Source organism: Saccopteryx bilineata, chromosome 7, assembly GCF_036850765.1.
Source record: "Saccopteryx bilineata isolate mSacBil1 chromosome 7, mSacBil1_pri_phased_curated, whole genome shotgun sequence".
Lineage (NCBI taxonomy): Eukaryota > Metazoa > Chordata > Mammalia > Chiroptera > Emballonuridae > Saccopteryx > Saccopteryx bilineata.
Genome location: NC_089496.1, coordinates 33,955,010 through 33,979,724, shown reverse-complemented (window position 1 = coordinate 33,979,724; position 24,715 = coordinate 33,955,010). Strand labels below are relative to the sequence as shown.

General features: G+C 37.6%; 1 protein-coding gene across 10 annotated transcripts in view; it reads left to right on the top strand.

Moving 5' to 3' along the window:
* Window positions 1-24,715, top strand: part of ETV1 (ETS variant transcription factor 1) — a 98,232-nt gene that overhangs the window by 57,035 nt on the left and 16,482 nt on the right. For all 10 annotated transcript variants that reach the window (XM_066238822.1, XM_066238821.1, XM_066238823.1 and 7 more), the window contains 3 exons: window positions 2,597-2,844; window positions 20,415-20,483; window positions 22,090-22,158. In XM_066238822.1, coding sequence (XP_066094919.1) covers window positions 2,597-2,844; window positions 20,415-20,483; window positions 22,090-22,158 — 386 coding nt within the window. The remainder of the gene's footprint in view (window positions 1-2,596; window positions 2,845-20,414; window positions 20,484-22,089; window positions 22,159-24,715) is intronic.

The window sequence follows — 24,715 nt, the reverse complement described above, 5'->3', positions numbered from 1 at the left end:
TGAAACGAAGCTGTATCTTCCCTATCTTTGTTTTCATCACCGGGTCCTCTTCAGCTTTAATTATTAAGTGCTTCCAATTATCTTTTCCTTCTCACCCCATAGACTGGAGACCTTGTCAGATCACAATGGTATGTGCATCTGTGTAAACAGCTTTGTAAACACAGATGAAAGAGATCTCATTGCAGGGTGGGCCGTTAAACAGATGCACATTGTGCAGGGCTAAAAGGGAAAAAGTGCACAAAAGGAGCAAGTTTCATTTTGTCCCCTTCTGGTGACTTCCCAGAGTTCTTGATCCATGCGTCTCTCATTCCTTAAATGAGTGCCAGAATTCTAGGTTGTATATATAGTTGTCTCTTTGTGCAGAGCCATTCTTTCTTATAGAAGGTGGCTGGCGAACGAGCAAGATGCCCGTTTTTAGGTGACCTATCTTGAAACGCTTTAGCAGAACCCATTTTAGTTTCTCTACTTGAAGTCAAATCTCTGAGACTGAGAACAGCCGGTCCGGAACTAGAAGAGGGAAGCTCAGGGTCTTTTCCCAATGCCCCCCATTGGGTTTTGAGGACAGAACCAGCTGGCCAATCCCAGGAAAATCTCTGAAGCCGTATGTTTCTGAGGAGGATTTCTCGGAGGGCTCCAGCCAACAAATGACAGTCCCTCAGTTATAAATGGCAGATTTGCTCTGGGAACAGATCCTTTCCCCAAATAGCCCCCTCCAGCCTGGGCACCCCACCTCACTCTGGGAAGGCTTCACGGCCAACTGGGCTGCCCCCTGCTTCCTTTCCTCGGGCTCACGCTGCACCTCGGGCCAGCCCTTTGGCACTCTTTCTTGCACCCGCTGTGAAGGAGCATGGTTGTTGTTATTTTTCTTCTCAATGTTTCCCGCCCCTTATAGGCTGTTTTCCTTTATGCTAGAGTTCATCAGCATGCTGACCTTAACCTATTAACTCTCTTCCAGAAGCTTCTTGGGTCCCATTCTTTTTACAGTAGGCCAGCAGCTCATAAGAATAACACCAAAAACTTGTAGCTACGAAACATGCGTGCTTGATCTAAAACCCGGTCCTCGGGAAGTGCCGACGTGAATCAGGGGGATTCCTGAAAACAACAGCTCCCATTCCTTACAGAGCCTTTAGCACACCTATTATTAACTCCCTTTTAAGGGTGCAGGAGGGAGCTGGTTTCTTATTTTAACTTCAAGTTACAATTTTCTGATTCACTCCTTGACAGTTCTTAATGATAATTTCTGTTTCTTTTTTTGGCTAATGAAATAAGCGAGGGGAGGGAAAGGAACGTGGTGCAGGAGTCGCCTCGCTGTTCTGCAATATGGGAGTTTCTACGTTTATTTTCTGCAGGGGGAGGGGGAGTTCCGGGGCAGCGAGGGAGGCTCGAGTGAAGTCACAGGATGGAGTGTTCTTAGAAATGCTAAAGCAACTGCTTTGCGGGTTTTTTTTATTTTTACCTTGTTTTCGTTTAATGTTACCAAAAATAAATGCTAACTTTCCAAATTCAAGTTTCTGGAATGCTTTTAGGGAGTTAATAGGCTTATATTTGCTCATAGTAATGTTGGGTAGGTTATTTTGAAGCAATCCGGGGCATTTTTAGAGCTCTTTGAAATCTTTAATTAGTCCGCATCTTTGGGGCGGGTCAGTGATATTATGGATGGGACACAGAACCGAACGATTTTGTGATTAGCCGGTTGGTACAGGGTATCACCAAGGACAGAGCAGAGACTCACTCTCAGCCTTCTGCCAAGGCCCCAAAACTTCATGACCTAACAGCACGACCTGTCCTACCTCTATGCCATTCACCTTGTCATTTCCATGGCTGAGGCATTGCTGTATATGTTCTGTTTATCGACCTGAGATTTTGTTTGAAGCTAATGGAAGCCAATGTGTTGGGTTGCTGTTTCACAGTCAAAAGATAGTCTTGTAAACACCAGCTTGGATTTGTCTCTGTATTTTCTAGTTTCATTTATCACTAGAGCATAATGTTATGTAGGACATTCTCAAAGATTTAAGAGCCCTGCCCATTTGAGAGGACAGTCACTCCTGTGTTGCTTTCTCAGTTACTGGTGGTGGGGGAAGGAAAACCAGTCGGTAGGTTTTTATTTGATTGATTGTTTTGGTTTGTTTGTGGATTAGTTTGGTGACAGAATTAAAAGGTAGAGGATGTCATTTGAGAGTTGATTTTTTTAGTGTTGTCCTGTTCTTTTTTTCCCCCTAGTATAATTGTTTGGGGACCTTTTTAATATGAAAATTTGGGAAATGATCCAATTGATTTAGAACTAGGCATTTTTACTGTAAGGGACTGTATTTCCTCAAAATAGTGCACTGTTTTTCTAGCTCTATGAAAAGCACACCTTTGTCTTACTATATTGTCCTAAAATAGTGCTGTAGGGGACTATTTAGGAGAGGAACACCTGTCATTTTATGATTAAAAAGCACAGTGCTAGTGACCCAGGAAGGAGAAATCTTTGTTAAAGATTTACACTTTGAATGAGTTCATATCATGTTCATTAAACAGTTAAAAAATTGTACCAGTATTTTAAAGAGAATTCCTTGTTATTGTTTTATTTGAAACATGCTCTCTTACTTCCCAGATTTCGCCGCCAGCTTTCTGAACCCTGTAATTCCTTTCCTCCTTTGCCGACAATGCCAAGGGAAGGACGTCCTATGTACCAACGGCAGCTGTCTGAGCCCAACATCCCCTTCCCACCTCAAGGCTTTAAGCAGGAGTACCACGACCCAGTGTATGAACACAACACCATGGTTGGTGGTGCGCCGGGCCAAAGCTTCCCCCCTCCTCTGATGATTAAACAGGAACCCAGAGATTTTGCATATGATTCAGGTAGGCCCATGTTTTAAGTTACATTTCAGAAATCTTTTCACTGGTTTGTCACTTTGATTAGTGTTGGCATCAGACTGGGTGGCTCTTGACTATTTTTTTGTGTGGAATCTTTCTGATTTTATTCCTTCTTTGAATCTTTCTCTATATGTGAAGGGTGGGGCTATCAAGCTGTTTTGACATGAACTGATAGTTGATATAGTGTCTAGACATGAAACCAGTCCTAAAAAGAAGTGCAATTTGTAAAATTAGACACACTCTCAGCCCAAGAGAGTAAGTAACCTTGTAATTCTTTTCTGGATTCTGGGCTTTTTTCTATTTGCTACTACAGCACGATTTAATAACTGTGTTTACAGAAAGTATAATGTCCTTTTGTACCAGGTCACTTATTGCTTCTAACTATTTGTTTGTTTCTCCTTTATTCTTGGCAAGTTTCTAAGATTCCAGAATTAAAGATTGTTACATACTAGGAAAGGAATACAAAAATACAGATTTATGGTTTATTCATAGAGCTTAGCTTTTTACTCTTATTGAAGCAGAACGGCCCCGCAAAGTAGTATATAAAGATAAAGAAGGAAGTTTTTCTTTTAAAAGTAAGGAGAATTTAAATCTGTTACAGATGTTACCACCAAATTTGACCTTGAGACCTTAAAAGAATTATTTCACTCATTTGTGCTTAGTTTCTCCTGTTACAGTCTCCAAATAGGACATCTGCTTTTCAGACATCTCAGGAACTTTTTTTTTTTAAGTATAAAATAAAAGCTAATGCTTAAAAGAAGGGCACCATGTACTTGCAAGATATTATTAACACTGTAAGTTTGATCAGTAGATGACTGTGGACTTGGAACTGTTTGAAAACCATGGAATTTCCTTTTGTTTGGATGTAAAGTTAACGATGTTCTTTATGAAGAAACTGTTGCTTCTCTAAGAATAACTCGGCTGAAGTTTTTCTATCATTTCTATTTGAGGAAAGAAAATTGTCTCCGGGTCTTGAGTTTCCAACTTGCGTAAAATTACTTGCTTTATTCTAAACTGCCCTTAAAATCTTGGCAGGAGGGAGCTCTATAACTGAGAGTCCCGCTCTGGCCTCCGGCTACCCTTCCTCACTGGGCAAGAAATTCGAAAGAAACTCAAAAGAAGAACTGCCCACTCAGAGGCCATGCCGCCACTTCTAGATAGCGCACCAGCTACCCAAGACCCGTGAAGTCTCTGTCCATCCAGCCTTCCAGGCCCGCTTTTCTTAAGGTCGAGCTCACCGCTCCTGTGTGTCTCCCTAGGTTTAAGGAGGTAGCTAAGGGGCAGCTGTTTGTAGGAGGACGAGGACGGAGCGTGGGTGATCCCGTATGCTCCCACGGGAGGCCTCATGGAGCTAGTTGCACAGTCTGGGCTTGAAGGATAGGAAGACCTGCACAAAGAGGGGTGGGCTGGGCTCTGAAGACCGGAGGCTGCATTCATACCATCTGATTCTTTGACTAACCTTAGAAATTCCAGCAAGTTCTAAGTTTGACCTGGCTTTTCAGGTTGTTAGGATGGTATATATTCAAGGACTAGAAGGAGAGAGCCTGTGTATTTATCAGCTTGTTTGGTTTGTTTATCATTTCAAAAAATTAAATACCATATTTTTCACTCCATAAGACTCACCTGACCATAAGACATACCTAGGGTTTTAAACAGAAAAATAAGAAAACCAATATTCTGAACCAAATGGTGTGTTAAAATATTTAATAATATACCGTATTTTTCACTCTATAAATTGCATGGGCATTTTCGCCTCCACTTTTGAGAGAAAAAAGTGCGTCTTACATAGCGAAAAATATGGTATATGATACAAGGACCTTTATTTGAATCTTACCCCAGACTCTTATTATTTGGAGGTAATCCTGAAATGTACCATTCTGGGTTCAGTTTATTACTTTTTATACTTTTCTATGATTTATATTCATAATTAAGAACCGTGCAACACAATGAACTTTATTATAGATAGGATTCTTTTTTTTTTTTCAGTAAATTTCAGATTCTGTTAATTGATGTTATCCTTATTCTTCAATGACACTTTAATTTGCTGCATTGTTTTTTGAATTTACCATAATTTCAAGAAACTTTATGTGGATGTCTTATAAAATAGTTCAGATGATTGGTTCAAAGGCACTTGTATAGTATTTAAAAAGTCTCTTTGTGTGTTGTGGAAATGTTTTTTAAATGTATAGTCCCAGCAAGATTAATGCTGAAACCATTCTCCTGATTTTGTGAAGGTTATATATAATATCTTCACATTTTAAGTACATATAAAATTGTATGCAACATGGTGTTGAGGCTGTATCACTTTTTTTGAGAAGGTGTGAGCCAAACAAGGAAGCAATTTAAGTAATCCAGTGAGGCCCTAAATAGGAGTTTGTGCTGTAAGATTTAATTGCATTATTTATAGACCATACAGAATATGAACTTCAGAGTTAGTCGCTCTCAAAAGCACATTCAGTCACTTATAACCTGAAAACCATAGTCCATGTCTTAGCTCAGACTGTTATACTAAAATACCATCAACTAGGAAGCTTAAACAACAGACACTTATTTCTCATAGTTCTGCAGGTTGGGTGGTTCAAGATCAAGGTGCCAGCAGTTCCTGGTGAGGGCGCTCTTCTGGCTTGCAGATGGCCAGTTTTCCACATGGCAGAGAGAGATAGTGAGTGAGTCCGGTCCTCTTTCTCTGCTTGTAAAAACACTCATCCCACCACGGTCACCCTACCCTCATGATCTAAACTGACCCTAATTACCTTGCAAATGCCATACCACAAAATACTGTCACATCCGGCAATATGGCTTCAACAATGAATTTTGGAGGACACAATCATTCAGTCCATAAACAGTCCAGTATCCTATTTTAAAAAGATATAGGACATCTCTTGTAAATGGACCATTTACCTTGCAAATGACAGGCAACATACTTGTTTAATATTTGATAAATGGTTAATTTGTTCTTTCCTTCTCTAAATTAATTTCAAATTGCTCAAGTTGTATGACACCTTTGAACTCCAATTTCCATATTGTGCCGGTAGGATACAGTTCTAGTTTGAATAGTTGACTAGTAGAGTTACATGGTCTGGAAGTGGGCTAAAAAGAACTGTAGCAATAATGTAACCAGGGCCTGTGAAAAATCAGTAGGTACCAATGTATTTTACTAACCACTAAATTGCAGCAATAAGTTGACACATCTCTTTATGTCACACTTTGTAGTCGATAAGTGTGATCTCCAGATATTTTGTTTTGTTGTCAGTAGCTCCTTCATCCTTGCTGAGAGCACAGTAAATGACCTTTGTAAATAGCTAATGTATTTATCACTGAAGCATTGATTTCTTGGTTCAATGTTGATATTGAACAAATCACACATTAGAAATTATATGATTTAAAAACAATGTAAAAAAATGTTTCATAGTTAGTTTACTCAGCTCTGTGATCAAAGGCTGTCCAATTTCAGAAGGCCTCTAAACTCTCTACTGCTTAATTCAGTATAACATAAAAGTTGTGAAAATAAAAGAAGCTTTATAAGTGATGAAAAGGCTGCATGATTATACTTCTAATAAAGCCTGACATTAATTATGACATGGGAAATGGAAGGTCTATTAGTTATAATTATAATTACAGGAATGCAATTTCAACTGCAAAGCATTTAAGATAAAAAATGCAAAATATTGGAGTAGAAATTTTTATTCAAGAGAAGAGAGGGGAAAAAAGCAAACTTAGATCAGAAGACACCGAGGAGATAAGAAATTGACATTTAGGGCCAATTGGGTGAGCCAGGACATGTGACCATGATTATTTTATGATATTAAATCCTAAATCGTCTGATTACATCTGTCATTGTTTTCTTTCTCTTAATGTGTAGCTTAACAGTGCTGCTCAAAGCAGTATTCAGATGAACTGTTGGTTGGATGGATTTTCCTGAAGTGTCCGTGATTTTCTCTTTCTTCCCCTATGGCCGACTGACTACCTAAAAGGGGTTGGATGCATTCAGTGCTTCCTTCGGCGTGCCCAATGCAGGGCCCGTTTTCACAGAAGCAGAGTTATTTTCCTATGTTCATGCTTGCCTGGGAGGTTTGGCTGCTTCTGTGTGGCAGATATTTTAGTATCATTTGTTAGAGTATCGTAACATTTGTTAGAGTTGTGTTAGTTGATTGGTTTGTTTATGCCTCATTAATTTTTTTTTCTTTTGTTAGCTTTGTGTAGTGTTTTTAAGGGAGTGGTGGGCAAATGAAACAAAATCTTCATGACCGGGAGGCATCTTTTAAACTAACTAGAGTAGGAAGCAAAGAGCCGGTGGGGGATAGAGACTGGAGGGAGTACTTTCCGGGACACAGCGAAGGTTGCTGAACCGAGAAGTCAGAAGAGGGAGAAGGAGAAGGTGCAGGAAGAAGCTGGCATATGTTTTCAGAAGAAAATATTTTTGGATTTTTAAAGAGTGTTTTATGGGCCACCCCTGCGGGTATTGATGAGGTATTTTTTTCAGTTTGGGGGCATGCTAACCTTTATGTGGTGGCAAATGTTGTTAGCACTATTTTAAGCTGAGAACTTGATACAAATAGTTGTTTCATAGACTTCTAAGTCTTTAAACTTAGGTGCTCTTGGAGGTCACTTGGTTCATATTACTTCTCTACATCCCAGTTAGACAGATAATATGTCCAAGGCTCATCCAAGTTAACGTGTCATTAGTGACATAGATGATTTGTGGAACAGCCAGAACTAGAACCGGTTTCCTGGTTCTTAGTTCAGTGCCCAGTTCACAGTCTATCTTTCTATATAGGTGGCCAGTACTTTACTCCATAATTAGTCACATATGTTATCGATCCTTTTCTCTCATATTTGGACTAAATATTTCTTTATGGTTTTTATTCTTTATTTTGATTTTTTTAGTGAGAGAGACAAACAGGGACAGACAAACAGGAAGGAAGAGAGATGAAAAGCATCAATTCTTCATTGCAGCACCTTAGTTGTTCATTGATTGCTTTCTCATTTGTGCCTTGACGGGGGGGGGGGGGCTCGGGTGAGCCAGTAACCCATTGTTCAAGCCAGCGATCTTTGGGCTCAAGTCAGCGGCCATGGGGTCATGTCTATGAATCCCACACTCAAGTTGGCGACCCCACCCTCAAGCTGGATGAGCCCGCTCTCAAGCTGCCAACCTCAGGGTTTTGAGCCTAGATCCTCAGCATCCCAGTCCGACACTCTATCCATATCCGCTGTGCCGCAGCCTGGTCAGGTTCTATATAGTTTTTAAAAACTGTATTATCCATGGCAATAAAAGTATCTGCATTATGACCAAAGGCATGCTTTTCCTAGGATGGAGGTACATTTTTCACATTAGCTGGCCGTCAAATGTACTGTCAAGTGTTAGCTGATGGAAGATAGGAAGATATGGGATCTCAAGTAACATTTGGGCTTAGAATACATTCTATTTCTTTTTTAAAGTATGCCATACACAAGAGTTGAGATTGTTAAGGAAGTGACTTTTCATAATAATTCTTCTGTAAAAGGCTGAATTAATGATTAAAAGGAAAAGTGGCAAATTAATGGCCCATCCAGATCTAAAATTCTGTGATTAAATGAACTTTGAGTTGGTCTGAGCCTTCTTATTGGACTTCACTCTCTTCTAAAACCTCTGATAGCTTGATGGCTTATCATTTAACTAGAGCTGTCATTTTCAAACTTTTGTTAGTGAATCCATTTTTCACCAGAAAGCTTAAGTGAGACTGCAGCATATAAAACAGAAATAAGAAAAGCTTACATTCAGGAGAATAAGATGGCCCTTTTCTATCCTACATTTTTTTAAAAAAAAAGATTTTATTTATTGATTTTACAGAGAGGAGAGAGAGAGGTAGGGGAGCGAGAAATATCAACTCATAGTTGTTCACTATAGTTGTTCATTGATTGCTTGTTAAATGTGCCTTGACCAAGCAGGTCCAGGGTTTTGAACTGGCGACCTCAGCATTCCAGGTCGCCAAGCAACCCCTCTCAAGTCCCTCACATACTTCTTTATCACTTTGGGACTTTGATGAAGGCTCATAGATAAAACTTGAAATTTAGAGAATGATTAGCTGTCTGTAAAATGTCAAAAAATAATATACTGCTTACAAAAATTAGGGTATATTTAAAATGAATATGAAGTGATAAAAAAAGAAGCATTTGATTTTTTTAATTAAATAAGAACATCAGAAAAGCAAACAAGTCAAAGAAATTTGTTCAATTATGCAAATGAGATACAAAATCAACTTTTATTTCATTGGTGAAAATGCACTATACAAAAAACTGAAAGTATGGAGTATCTGCACATTTCCTGATCCCCTAATTTTTTTTTTGTATTTTTAAGAAGTTGGAAACGGGGAGGCAGCCAGACAGACTCCCCGCATGCACCCAACTGGAATCCACCCGGTATGCCCACCAGGGGGCGTTGCTCTGTTGCAGCCAGAGCCATTCTAGTGCCTGAGGCAGAGGCACAGAGCCATCCTCAGTGCCCGGGCAAACTATGCTCCAATGGAGCCTTGGCTGCGGGAGGGGAAGAGAGAGACAGAGGAAGGAGAGGGGGAAGCAGATGGGTGCTTCTCCTGTGTGCCCTGGCCGGGAATCGAACCCGGGACTCCTGTATGCCAGGCTGACGCTTTCCCACTGAGCCAACCAGCCAGGGCCCCCGACCCCCTAATTTTTTGTCAGCAGTGTAAATAAATAGTGCTTTATGTGTTTGAGGATAGTTTATAAGGACCTCAGTCGACAGACTCAACATGCACAAAATTAAAAACAAAATTCAGAAGGCTAAAATTAGTTTGTTACTACTGTCAGTATAGTAATATCTCAGAAATTCTGTTTTCAGTGTATATTATGTTTAAAAACTATCTCTTACTTATATGAGGAGATATATTGTAGGGAAATCAAACTCACACATATTTTCTAACAAATTGTCTTACATCCTTTATGAACAATTGAGTGACACATACATAATCAACCGAAACATATTGTTCAAGAAACACATGGAATGCAATGCCTACAAAAGGAAACTGCTGAAGAATGATTAATTAAAGCCAGATGGAACGGAGGGAGTAGAAGTAAAGGCTACTGATATTTATTTTGAACATCTAGGCTGCCATAAACTAGCAGCTTGTACTTTTCAAAACGAAAGGCCCCCAGGATTGGTAATTATGATTTTAATATGAAATATCATATTTGAAAACATTCCGTTTTTATCTCATTATTTTTTTATTTACATATCTTTGAACCACCTTGAAAAGTAACCGCTGAAAGAATACCGAAGTTTTTTCTAAAGCCTTGAAAACAGAATATTTAGAAATTATTAATTCAGTGTTTGTTCACTCTTCAGTGGTCTTGCTCTGTTCCATATTTTCTCTGGATACTAGATTACAGCATTCCTTATCATCTCCCCACCTAGCTGTGTGGCAAGCGTTTTAACTTTGAACTGCAAAATATGGTGGTAACTTGATCCTCTCCCATTTTATGTACCAGATATTAAAAAGTGGAAGATAAATAATGAATTGTTATAACACCATTGTAGACAACCCTTCACATATTAAAAACCAGAGAACAGGCATTTTTCATGTTTCTTTTCTTTCCTCCGTTCTTATGGGTGAAGATCCCATAAGAAATAGTTTTGACATATCTATTGGGATTGTTGACTGCAACTGGTTTCCCCGTATGGCTGCAGGTCACTGGAAGAGAAGTGTTTTCTTTTCTCTGTAGTCAAAGATCAAGTTACAGATGTCTGTAAGTTTCACACTATTCTGTATAGGACAAACTCTGCAGAAATATTTCCCATAATTGTTTAGTAATAACTTTTTATCTTTCTCACAACCCTAAATATTTCTAGTATTACCATGTTTAGTAATTTCTAGGACAGTGATGGTTACGGTTTCATGAACGGTGACTTTTTGTTTATTTACTTTTTTAGATTTTATTTATTCATTTTTATTAGAAAGAGAGAGCGAGAGAGATAGAGAGAAAACAGGGGGAGGAGCAGGAAGCATCAACTCCCATATGTGCCTTGACCAGGCAAACCCAGGGTTTTGAACCAGCGACCTCAGCATTCCAGGTCGACGCTTTATCCACTGCACCACCACAGGTCAGGCAACGGTGACTTTTTGTACCTGAAACGTAACCCTCCCTAAGCGGAGCCTTGGTCCTGTCCCATTACTAAGAATCATTTGCTTATGCCACTAATTTTTTCCTCTCCTACCTTTAAAACTATTGCTTCAAGAAATTGAAGTAGAGAATCACTTGGGAATTTAAAGGAATGAGCTATTGATCCTTCAGAAAATGTTAACATCTTACCTGTTTCTCCAACATATAAAGATGATTTTCTCTTGCTCAGCCAATGATTTGTGGACTGGTAGATCGCTTAATCTCCAATTTTTAGGTGGCTCAGTTGTGAAAAGTGACAGTGCTGTCTTCCTAATTGATTTCGTTATTCTAGCAGAGGCCATGGATTAGCCTTACTTTGTTTGTTTTTATTGCTTAGCATATCTCATGGGTTTTCCTCATTCGTCTCTTGAGATAAAATAGCAAATCTCCCAAAAAAGGACACTGGTTCACTATATCAGTTTTTCTAAGAAATACTTGAATATGCTCTAAATCTACAGTTACAGTAAGTGGTATTGGCTAGTGATTTGATTTGAGAATTGAGACTAGGGTCTGGATTTACTCTTTATGCATTAACGCAGGTCAAATGGACAGGGACTGCATTTAAGTCAGTAATGGAAGGCTGAAGGCTGTCTTAAGCCAATCACATCAGTTTTACCCATGACGGATTGATCCCTAGGGGCAGAGCCCTCTAAGCATTTCTCTTACATGAATGGACTCTATAGAGCCTGAAGTTTCATTCATAAAATGGAGACTGAAAGGAAACACACACACACACACTCACTCTCTTTCTCTGGAATGTTCATTTATACAGAGCTGAAGGGTGTAGTGTTCCATCAGCTGCTGCTTTGGCCAGTTGACTGGAAGTAATGATTAATGCTCATTGGTCCTGCCTGAATGTAACCTGACACTATTTATGGCCTTGCAGAGATCCTAATGTATAGTGAATGAGAAGACAACATTCTCAAATCAGAAACATAAACAGGAACTGGTGGGTCTGAATTCCATTCAAATATGTCATTTCAGCCACAGAGTGTTTGTCTAACTTGGATTTTACTGGCAGGAAAGGGAGAAGGGAGGGCTAATCTGTTTGTGAGTTGTACGAGCTTGAAAAAAGGGAATTAGAAAGGGGGAGGAGAGTGTCCTTTTATAGTGGGAGAAATTTTAGTTTCTTTTTAAAGAAAACAAGCAAGGCGCTTAGGCCCCAAAACTGCTTGTTGCTCGTGGGTGAAGTGAACATACAGCTGTTTCTGCATGTGCAGCTAAGATTTGAAATTAAATAAAACAGTTTAAGGGTGCCTATGTGGATATCTCGTGTGTGTGTGTGTGTGTGTGTGTGTGTGTTTCATGAATGAACAGGAGCACGGGATACATATTATTGATTTTTAAGGAGGATATATTTTAGATTTAGGAAATCGTTATAGAGTTTTTCGACACTTAAATGATTTCTCTACTTCAATGAGAACTATTTAATGGTTGAGAAAAAGAAAGACTTTATTTAAAGAACAGCTTTAACGGTACATATGAAAAACTTAATTAAAATATTTTTCAAGGGATTTTTGTCAGTGTAAATAGGGGATTATTGTTTTTATCATGTGTTCGCACGTGTGAGACTTTTCTAGTCAAATGTTTCTAATTCTGAAAATTTTTGCGAGGAAAGAGGTTGAAAGATACACAGGAAAAACAAATGAAACAAAACCGAGAGATTGACAAGTTTGTTGTTAATGTGATTAATTGACTATTCTCTTAAATTTGGAAAAGTATCTTTGAATGCTCTGTTCTGATGATTCTTTCTAGTGTGCGGTCCAGCCCCAGTCACTGCCCTGTCTACATGCTTTTGTTATTCTTAGCATTAAAAAATAAAACCACCCACTTTGTATGACACTGGCGGTATTGTACCGAATCCTGGGCCTGATGTCTGTTTACTGTGTCACCTTGAGAATGTTTGGTCACCTCTTCTGCCCTCAGTTTCCTTGTCTATAAGAAGGACCGAATAGTTTTCATACTCTTCTGTGTTTGTATAAGGATTAAGTGTGATTACGTTTATATGTAAAGTTACTAATCTAACATTAGGGAGAGTGGCAATAATAAGGGATTTCTGTTGCTAGGATTTTTATATTTACCTCCAGAGATATCCTCAAAAATAATCCTTGAATAAGATGCCATTATTATACCTAATTACAAATACATTTTGGTGGCTAGAGGAGATAGGTCAAAATAAGAGACATATTCTTAATATTGAAAATAATCATTTGTGCAAGGCAAACAAGGCATTGTACGATTACGCTGTTTCTGAACTTCTAAATAATAGTACTGTTAATGGACAAAGCAAGTGGGATAAGTCGTCTGAATATTGTGGTGAGCCAAGGAGAAATGAAAGTGAGAGGAAAAAGCAATCCATGATGTATTTTAAATCTGTGGTCCCCAACCTTTTTTGGGCCACGGACCAGTTTCATGTCAGAAAATATTTTCACGGACCGGCTTTTAGGGTGGGACGGATAAATGTATCACGTGACCGAGACAAGCGCCAAGAGTGAGTCTTAGACGGCTGTAACAGAGGGAATCTGGTCATTTTTTAAAAATAAAACATCGTTCAGACTTAAATATAAATAAAATGGAAAAAATGTAAGTTATTTATTCTTTCTCTGAGGACTGGTACCAAATGGCCCATGGACCGGTACCGGTCCACAGCCCGGGGGTTAGGGACCACTGTTTTAAATCACGTAGATTCTAGATGGTGAATGATTTAGTATTAAAACCCAACATTAAAACTTCCCCCTCTTTGAGATTTTTTAGGGGGGGTCTGTTTTAGGAACTAATGGTATCTTTTCTCATATTTTCTTTTATAAAAATCTCCTGTCAATTCTTGAGTATACCAACATCTAATAAATAGTTACAGTTGTGCTTATGTTTTCCATCACTTCAACTTTTTCACTCTAACTTAATAAAAAACCTTCACAGGCTTGTAAAACTTGTAAAATTGTGAGCTTATTAGAGCATATAAACGGATATTGTTTGATTCTGGTCATTATTTGTTTGGGATACTGTCCCTCCCCCCCAAAAAAAAATAACTCCAGAAGTTTGTGGTTTTGTAAGTAAAATTCTACACTGTTACTTCACACTATGTAGTCTTGAAGTTTTAAAAGCATCTCAATGCAGATAACTCCATTACTTTTTTTTTTTTAATTCAGTGAGGTGGGGGGAGGCAGAGAGACAGACTCCTACATGCACCCTGGGCTGGGATCCACCTGGCAAGCCCACTAGGGGGTCCATTACCTTTTAAGATTTTACAAACACTATGCTAGGCATATAAAGCCTACTGTCGTTCTCTATCTGTCCTCGAAGTCTATCAAAAGCAGATTCAGTACATCTGAGCTGTGGTGAAGAGAGATATCTGCAGATTGTGTATATTCACAGTTTACTAAAAATCCTAATGAGAAAGTTCCCATGTAAGTGAGAATGACCTAATACTATATTTATCACTCTTTTAACATTTCAGCCAACTCCCAACTTTCTGGCTTCTGCACATGAGATAAGATATTATATTCCCATAAAGCTTTTGTGACTGACAACAAGCAGACCTTATAAAAGTGGACTATTTTGAAATCACACTTGCCAAATTTCTCAAGTGAATCCAGACCTACTAAATCAAGGCCTTATTTTTAGACTTAGTTACTTTTAGGATTGATCCACAATCCCGGGATCATAGGAGTATAAAAAATTACCTCCCATTAGCATCCTTTTCAGGAAACATTATAAAATAAGGCCTTCTCAATTAGCTACATGAACTCTATTGATGTGGCAAGGAGAAATGCAGAGTAAAAGGATGCTGTACCAGGATGTCTGAATGCATTTGCATTTAAATGTATCTTTATAAAGCCCATGTTATTTATGTACTTTGGAAAACCTGATTTTAAACATTAAACTGTGAGATTGACAGGAAGTGAGAAATACAAACACAACTGTGAAGTAGAACATTGAACAAATAAAACTTTGGCGAATTATGCCATTATACTCATCTTGAGTGAGATTGATATCATTAATTCTTTCCTGATACAACTCAGTATTTACTTAGATAATAGGTACATGATTTTAAAAATCTTGTTACAGCTCCTATATACATACATATTGAAATACACACATGCACACATACATATAAACACAGACACACACACTCATTTTTTCCCAAGGATCCGGTAATTTGAGATTGTTATCAGCACACACATTTTGGCTGTGGAAATTTAGTATGTAAAGTTTTCCTCCACAGTCAAAATAGTTTACACAAGTTTAGGTGGACTTTATTTTGTGACATCACTTCCTCAAAAAGTTAGCCAAGTGTATATACTCCACATAACTGCTTTGAACGTACATATGAAAGCAAAATCTCATTAAAGTACATTTATACGTATTCCTGTTTTACTGGGATTTCTCATTTACTCTTAGAGACTTAAGTTATCACACTGATTATTGCTATGGGAATGTAACCAGTAGCATCAAATGAAAGAAGGGAGTTCCCTACCACCCTTGTTCAGAGTTTACAGTCTGAAGTGTATCTAGGTTTGTAACTGTTTGATAACAAGTAATTTCAACAAATTACAGGGATACCTCGGGTGGTTATGACAAATATTTTTTCTCTGATCTGTCCTGATTTGCTCCTAGAAACTGTAGGCAAACCATGCCCTGAAGGGAAACGTTTATTCTGTACTGCTGAGCAGCAAATAAGCAAATCAGAGGAGTGCCTAACAGTATTATTATATGTGCAAATTCAAAACTACAGATTGTGGTCAAATGCTTGGTAAAGCTTTCCAAATCGGTGTTACGTTTCCCAGGACAGTTCCCCTCGCCCTCTGCAAGTCCCCAGACACAGAAACCAACCTTTCAGTTTCATTCCTGCATTTCTTAATTTAAAGAGAATTTTAACAATGTTACTACCTATGAAAACTAATCAAATCCAGTGGTTTGGACTGTTAGTTTACTATTCTTCTTAACTTCCCCTACACTGACTAGTGCATTCAAATGACAACAGTGTCTTTTCCACTTTGAAATTTTGCAGCCTGTTAAACCAGCTTTCACCATGAACTCATCTGTGACAAATTATAGGCAGTTTTGTTTCTACCAGCTGATTTGGCCCAACACTAATGTCAGCTCTTTGATCCATAAGTCTCAAAATAATAAAAAATCCTTTCTCTTAAATTAAATTTGCATAATTCAATTTTACAGATTGATTTTAAAACTTTTAAACCAAAGTTATTTAGTTCTCAATATCAGGAGTTGAAGTTGTGAAAACAAGCTAAAAAAAGTTTCCTCCAAGTGGTTTTTAAATATAATTGCGATTCTCACTTAAACCTTATAAATAATAAAATTATAATGAATTTAAAATTGATATATTTAAAATATCATAGGTTAGTTGATTTGTAAAGAACATTACAGAGTAAGTACACTGATAAGCAACAAATTGACCAATAGATAGGGATTTAAGCACAGCAAATCAAGATAGAAAAGTAATATAGATACATAATTATTTCTAGTTTTAAGAAACTGTAACTCATACAGTTTAAATACATACTTGTGAGGTTCACGTAAAAATAGATCTTTTTATTAGTAATAATAACCATCAACTGAATCCTCACCATTTGCAGATATTGGGTGAAATGTTGCCCAGAACCTACCCCATATGGTCCTCCCAGCAACCCTTTGAAGGATATCACTGTTATTCTCGTTTTACAGATGTGAAGGTTGAGAGTCAGCGATGCTATATAACAGGGGTCAGGAACCTATGGCTCGCGAGCCAGATGTGGCTCTTTTGATGGCTGCATCTCGCTCACAGAAAAATCTTTAATTAAAAAAATAATAATGTTAAAAATATAAAACATTCTCATGTATTACAATCCATTCATTTCCTACCGCTCATGTTCATGGTTGCGGGTGGCTGGAGCCAATCACAGCTGTCCTCTGGGACAACACCAAATTTTTATTGGATAATGCGTAGTGTGCACCGGTCGTCATATGGCTCTCACGGAATTACATTTTAAAATATGTGACGTTCATGGCTCTCTCAGCCAAAAAGATTCCCGACCCCTGCTATATAACTACCCTGAAATGTTAGAACTGAGATGCAAAACCAGGTCTATTAAATGACAAGGTACACGCTTGTAATCATGGTGCACTACTAATGATCTTAAGGGAATAATCTATGGACAAGGACAGTGTAAAAAAGCTGTCATTTGTGCATAGCTTAAACTACAACTCATTATTGTTTTAGTGCATAGAAAAATAGATTGAATACATATGCAATGCCTGCCTTCTTCAGCACAAAACATTTGCCTTTGAAGTCGCCGCTGAGCTAGTTGGGATCTTAGATGAGCATTTAACAAAAGTTAAACTGTAATGCCAAACTTCATTGGCTGGATTTTTTATTAGATAAGGTAGAAATGAAAGCAGCAGGCAATTTAATTAGCAGTAATTTTTCTGGGCAAGTCATTACTTTGATGAACTTCAGAGCAATGTTTATGGCTCCTAATTAACCATGTTAGTCATTTGATTGAATAATCACTTTGGAAATGTTTCTACAATTTGATTAGAGTCTGACCTACTCTGACAGTCATAAATTAACTGATACCACTTTAGGATAACATGACTTTAGTTACTTTAGAGGAATAAACTCCTCCTAGTCATATTTTTTCAGGCTTCTCTGGACCATATAAAAGACACCGATTGTAAAGATAGACCGGACTTAACGCTAGCCGAGTGTCAATTTTAAGAGTTCAATGTTAATTTTATTCACTCTAAGGTATAATAAATAGTATCAAGAACTGGTGAGAACACAATTATATTCTCATAGGAAATTTTTTCCTAAATTGCTGTTCAGTGGTTTTATCTTTCTTTTTTAGACATTAGATCACAAGTTGGGCCTTTGGAAATGTAATGAAAGTTCTGGCTTTTAACCTTAATTATAAATGATTAATTTATTCTATTTTAAATCAGTGTACTTTAAATGTCACAGATTAATAAATATTACATAGTAAGTACAATGGTCACAAAAGCAGCCAGTGCGATAGCTATATGAGTATTCATGAAATTATCCATGAAATCCTATCTTTGATATTAAATATCTAGTTTCTCAGGATTATGCTCATTTTGTATTATTCTAGAACACTGTTTAGATATTCTTGCGACTTGGAATAGTGGTTTTCTCAGAAATGCTTGCATTTTTTTTCTCTTTCTTAGGAGAGACTGCATTGAGCCACACACATACTTCCTATAATAGGGTTTCGGTTTAGCCTATGTGTTTTCCCCTAGCTGCCGTCAGAGCTAGCCAGCTGTTTCTGCAGCCACACTCCAGCTGGGCAGCGACAGTAAAAGTATTTTGTGGCAGAGTGTCAACACTGGTACAACAAAAAGCTTGCCTCTCAGCAGCTGCTGAGCTGGAGGCAGAGTCTCTAACCCTGTCTCTGCTGGGCCCACTGCTTCGAAGGACTTTATACCTGGTATTAAATAAAAATAACATGAAATAGCACATCAACGTACCATTGGTTAAAAAGTTGAACTAAAATGTGTCACCATTTAGTAACCTAGAAGTGAATTGATATCAGAAAACAAGGTTAACCCTGCATGTTGTAGGGACAGAATTGTATACTACCTAATACTTGTATAAACAAGGCATGGTGTCGTAAACGGTTTGATCAAGAATTTTTTACTGTTTTCAACTTGTAAGCTATTGAGTCCTGATGATAAATGTTATTGTTAGTATGGCTTGCCATTAAAATATTTTTGACTAAAACCAGATATGATAAACATTTTTTCCCCGTGGAAAGAAGGCTTCGTATTTGGCTGACATTCATCACCACACAAATTAAAAAATAAATCCTATTTTAAAAATGGAACATTCTGGACCTATGAAAGATGACTTTGGGGGCCAAATAGTGCTAAATATCTATGGCATGAAAGTCTAAGATCAATAGTAAAAAGGAAATGAAGGTCTTTAGATTCCAATTCATTTAAATGTTCTTGATTACTTGTTAGGTTAGGTATATATACCTGGTATATATACAGGGTTAACCTTGCAGGGTTAACCTTGTTTTCTGATATCAATTCACTTCTAGGTTACTAAATGGTGACACATTTTAGTTCAACTTTTTAACCAATGGTACGTTGATGTGCTATTTCATGTTATTTTTATTTAATACCAGGTATAAAGGTGCTTCCTATCAGTGGTAAAAATGAGGGTGCCTTATATTTAATAGTACACTTGTCATGTATGTTTTATAAATTTACTTTTGTATACATTGTTTTAAAAAAACTTTAGTAATACAGAAAGAGATGGAGAACTAACTTAATCAGATATATTCATACCTTCCTAAAAAAACTTTATATGTTATATGCAGTTTTGGGCCCAAGTTTGTGGGGCCTAAAAAATTTGGGAACCCTCTTAAAGGAAAAGAAAATCAAGTTGCACATACAAAAAAAAAAATAGGTTCAGGGCTCAAAAGAGACTCTTGAAAGTGCAGGACCTTAAGGTTTAAACTTCACCTGAAGCCACCTCAGATTATGTAAGTGAACTTCTGTATTCAGAATCAAAGAACATGGGACTGTAATAGAGTTTAGACAACATCTGACCCCAACCATTTATTTTACAACAATATAAAAACAAAATGTTGTGTCAAAAGCATGTAGCTTCATTTGTAGTAAATGAAGGACTTGGATTTTAATCAGTTTCATAATCCATATTTCTTTTCTCCCTATCTAAGCCACTACCAATACATACTAAATATACCGCCATCAGTATGATTCAAGATTAACCATTAACCAAGTTTATTTTCCCAGTTAACTTGGTCACACAGGGAAGGCCTCACTCTTAGGGCAATAATAGTGTTTGCTATGACATTTTTGGAGTTCTGTTTTATAGCCTCATTGGTTTTGAATATGACCTGTGGGCTTTACCAACATGGAAAGCCAGTCATGCTTTCATCGGGGCAGGAAAAATAGCAGCTACCTTAAAGGACTGGTGTAATCTTAAGAAATTTAGCAATTTCATCATTTCATAGTAATTTCTATGCAGTATTCATGAAATAAGCTGTGATATAGTTTTTGTTGATTTTTTTCTTGGAGTGCTGTGGGATATGTACAGTTATTCTATAAATGACCTGAGATGTATTTCAACTCACGACACTGTTTGTTACAGGAATACCATCATATTCGTGTGGGTAGAGTCAACCTTTAGCAAGAGTGATACAGAAAAACTGAATTCCCATGCATGTTCAAGAGTATCGGTTCAATATCCTTCTTGCATTTCTTATGTGGGCCTTGCCTGAAATGTTAACTGTGTTGACAAGTTCCCCTGGTGTAGACTCTGTCAATTTCTATTCCTTTATCTGCACTCTGTCTGTTGATAACAGCAGTCCTCAGCTCCAGGCTTCTCTGTGACCAATGTTTTCTTCTTTCAGAAGTGCCTAGCTGCCACTCAATTTACATGAGGCAAGAAGGCTTCCTGGCTCATCCCAGCAGAACAGAAGTTAAGTTTTCCATTATTGCAATTCCCTGTAAAATACCTGTCAGAATCATCACACATCTCAAGGATGTAGTCACTTAATTCATCATTGCATTTTATTGGAAAAATGACTTATATTTCCCTAAACCATTATTTTTAACCTTTATCTTTTTAAAGTCAAAGGATGATTTTTCAGGTCATGATATCATATATTTGGTTGTTAACATGAGCTGGGCATTTATAAACAGCTGGAAAGTGGGTTTCTGGGTGGTTTGTTGGGTTTTGGGGTTTTTTTTTTTTTGCCAATAACCACATCTTTTTCAGATAGAACACATGCTTTATAGATTACTGCATCTAACTGCTCTCTACTGAAATGTATCTTTGAGGTATTTTCAGTTTTGCTTTTCAGACCTATGTCATTGCTTTAAAAATAAAATACAGTAGATATAAATGTATTTGCTTTTAAATATCCTGGATTTTACATTTTTGGACAAGTAATTAAGGATAGAAATGTACATAAGAAGACTACAGAGGGAGTTTTTATCATGGATGTGTTTATGGTAACCATGGTGGGGAAGCTTTGGTCTAATGGACTTTGATACTGGCAGAGAAAAGAATTAAAATGATTTTATCTAGATATCATCCACATTACAGTATTTCAAGAAATGTATGCATGGGTCTGGATGTAAACAATGTATGTATTTTCTGTGAGATGACTCAGATGTATCCTTCTAGGACTGTTCTAATTTTGGTTGTTTTGTATAAATGATATGAATAGCAGTGATTCCCTGTGTTTAAAGGATAGTATAATGTGCTAGTAAATCCAAAACACTTGAGACCAAAATTTCTGCACAAATGCAATAGAAACTGTTGTTAATATTGTGAACCCATAATGCAGGCCAATATATCTGAGAAATAAAACCGTGAATGTATGAAATTTCTTCCTGGTGATCAAAGAGAACAATTAAGTAAAGGTCCACACTCAAGGATATTTAGAGGATAAAATGAGTGTGAAAAGCTGTCATTTTATTTTGCACATTTTTTCCCCCTGTGGATTTACAGCAAATAAAGGAAAGTTAAAAAAAATTTTTTTTAACTACCGTGGCTATTAGAGATGAAAATGTGAGGAAGCTAGCCCAGATAGTTCTCCAAGGAAGAAGGGGCTAAGCTTAATCTATTTCAGTTAATCAGGGCAGTAATGCAAGGCTGTTATCAGTAATTCACTTTGATTTTCCTCTCTTCTCATTGGGTAACGAAACTTGGAAGAAAATGGGAAAGGAGATGATATGTTATAAATCCTAGGTTTTAAGTGTTTATGTGAGCTCTATGTGTGCACTAGTAATTATAGCAATAGCTAACTGATATATCCCTGTGTAATAGGCACTATTCTAAATTGTATATATTAAATCAATTTATCCTTACAACATACCTATAAGGTAGATGGTTTATTATTATTATTACCATTTTGTAGATGAGGAAACTGAGGCACATGATTTAAATAATGTGCCCCCATCACAAAATGGAAAAATGGCAATCATTCTCTACCTCGATTTTTGTGTTAATGTGCCTATTTTAAATCGTTTGTGAGCTTCATTTGCATCATGATTAAATTAATCTCATTTCTCCCACAGGCTGTATGTTTGAAAAGGGCCCCAGGCAATTTTATGATGACACCTGTGTTGTCCCAGAAAAATTCGATGGTAGGTTTTTCATTGTACTTCAGGTTTTTGATTTTTGTAGTAGGAGTGGAGAAATGACTCTTGTCTCTCTTGAAAACAGTCAACATCCTGGCTTAAAAATTTACATGCAGGCCCTGGCCGGTTGGCTCAGTGGTAGAGTGTCGGCCTGGCGTGTGGAAGTCCCGGGTTCGATTCCTGGCCAGGGCACACAGGAGAGGCACCCATCTGCTTCTCCACCCCTCCCCCTCTCCTTCCTCTCTGTCTCTCTCTTCCCCTCCCGCAGCCAAGGCTCCGTTGGAGCAAAAGATGGCCCGGGCGCTGGGGATGGCTCCTTGGCCTCTGCCCCAGGTGCTAGAATGGCTCTGGTCACGACAAAACGATGCCCCGGATGGGCAGAGCATCGCCCCCTGGTGGGCGTGCCGGGTGGATCCTGGTCGGGCGCATGCGGGAGTCTGTCTGACTGCCTCCCCGTTTCCAGCTTCTGAAAAATACAAAAAAAAAAGAAAAAAAAAATTTTTTTAAATTTATATGCACATCCCTTATGATAGACTCAACTCTTGCTGAACTTCACCTTTTTTATAAAGTCTCTTTCCTTCCTCCATTTCCCCCCACAAAAGATCTTATTTTTAGAGATATAACCAGAGTCTCTCTCTTTGTGGAGCTTTGTGAAGAGTCAGACAGGGCTTTCTGTTGCCCTGCTGAGCACACGCAACTTGTTGTTGGAGATTTATTGAAAGCTGATCCCATAATTAACAAAGCAGAACAGAAAGCATGCTACTGTGGATGCACAGATGACTAATGTGCCTCTTTCCTTTTATTGTTCATGAAATGATGCATTATGGAACACGGGACCAACCTAGTGCCCATTTGGTTGGCGATTGTTAGTCCTTCTTTTGTGTTTTTTTTTCTGGGAAGATGTTCATCCTAATGTGGCATTACTTTGTAATTGCTTAAAAGCAAGTTGGAAAAGCATTACCTATTTAATATCACTCACTGATGTAATGAGAAGGTCCTAGATGTTAGAAAGGGGTGTCACGTTAGATTGAATCTTCTTTTCTCGACAAAGGTGGGAGAAGTTAGCATGTCCAAGGAAGCTTGGTAAAATTGAACAGTTAATTGACATACTGGTTCTTCAGAGTGGTCTCTATATTTCCTGCTTTGATTGTTTAACAGGAAATGAGCAAGGGCCCTCTGATTAGCTGATTGCAGGAACTTTTGGGATCATGGCCGTAATGACTTGGTATAGCTCTCAGAAGTTTTTAATTGTCATTATTTAAAGAGCAAAGTCATGCTCAGATTGCTTCTCAATCTCTAATTAGTTGCTTGCAAACTCCTCTGTTCTTAAGGTTCCAGCGACACTTAGGCTTCTCAGAAGGGATGCTAAGTCTTGGGCAGTTCGTTTCCTTCGCTTTCCTTTAAATTACTAAATTCATTCAAGGTCACAGGGTTAAAAGTAATAGGGGTCACTTTTTTTGCTTTACTCTACAATAGATGTTAGTTTTAAGCTTTGAGTCTCAGAGGCATGAGCTGTGTTATTTTAAATAATTAATAGAACATCACAATTCTTAAAATATAACCTTTCTTTTGAGACAAAGCATAAAGCCTTTACTTCTTGAAATGACCTTTATAACTTCATTTTGTATTAGTGAGCTTAACATTTTAAGAAATCTTGGTAATCAACATGGGCATATAAGGGAGAAAAATAGCTCAAATCTATAGACAGGATTATGATATAATAACAGGCCAATGCCATACTAATGTTCAGAGCCACTGTCTTGATTATTTATTCTCTTTGACTTTTAAATATTCTCAATTTTATACTAAGAAAACATTTTTTTGGAAGATAGTATAAGTCTTATATTTTATAGTGAATACAGAACAGGAAAAAAGAATAACAAAAAATAAATTTTTTCGTTATACAAGGCCAGTACAATCAGTCACATTTATAGGCAGATGCAATCTAGCAATTGTAAAATTTGTCAGTGTTCAGTCTGTCTGCATAATGAAAAATTTGTAAATCTCAGAAGGAAAAACAGATAAATTCAATTGTCATTGAAATAAATATAAAGAGATACTTCCGTATTATCTTAGTTCAAAACAACATAATGATTTTTATCACCCACTGACAATAATTTTACTTTGGTTTATGTTTTTAAAGTGTTGTTCTTTCTGTAACTATGTTAATAGGTCCTGGGTTCGAAGTCCCAAGGTTGCTGGCATGAGCACAAGCTCGCCAGCTTGAACGAAGGGTCACCAGCTTGAGCATGGGTTCATAGACATGTTCCATGTTTGCTGGCTGAGCAAGGGGTCACTGGCTCACTTGGGCAAACCTCTCCCCCAAAGGCACATGTGAGAGGCAATCAATGAACAACTAAACTGATAAAACTAAAAGCTGATGCAGCTCATCACTCTCCTTTCCTGTCCCTCTCTCTTTGGTAAAAAAGAAAAAGGAAAGCAAAAAAGAGGGAGAGAGAGAGAGGGAGGGAGGGAGGGAGGGCAAGGGATACAAACAAAAATATAATACAGAATTTTATAAGTAAATGATATCCATTGGTTTATTCCTCACCTTTCATATAGT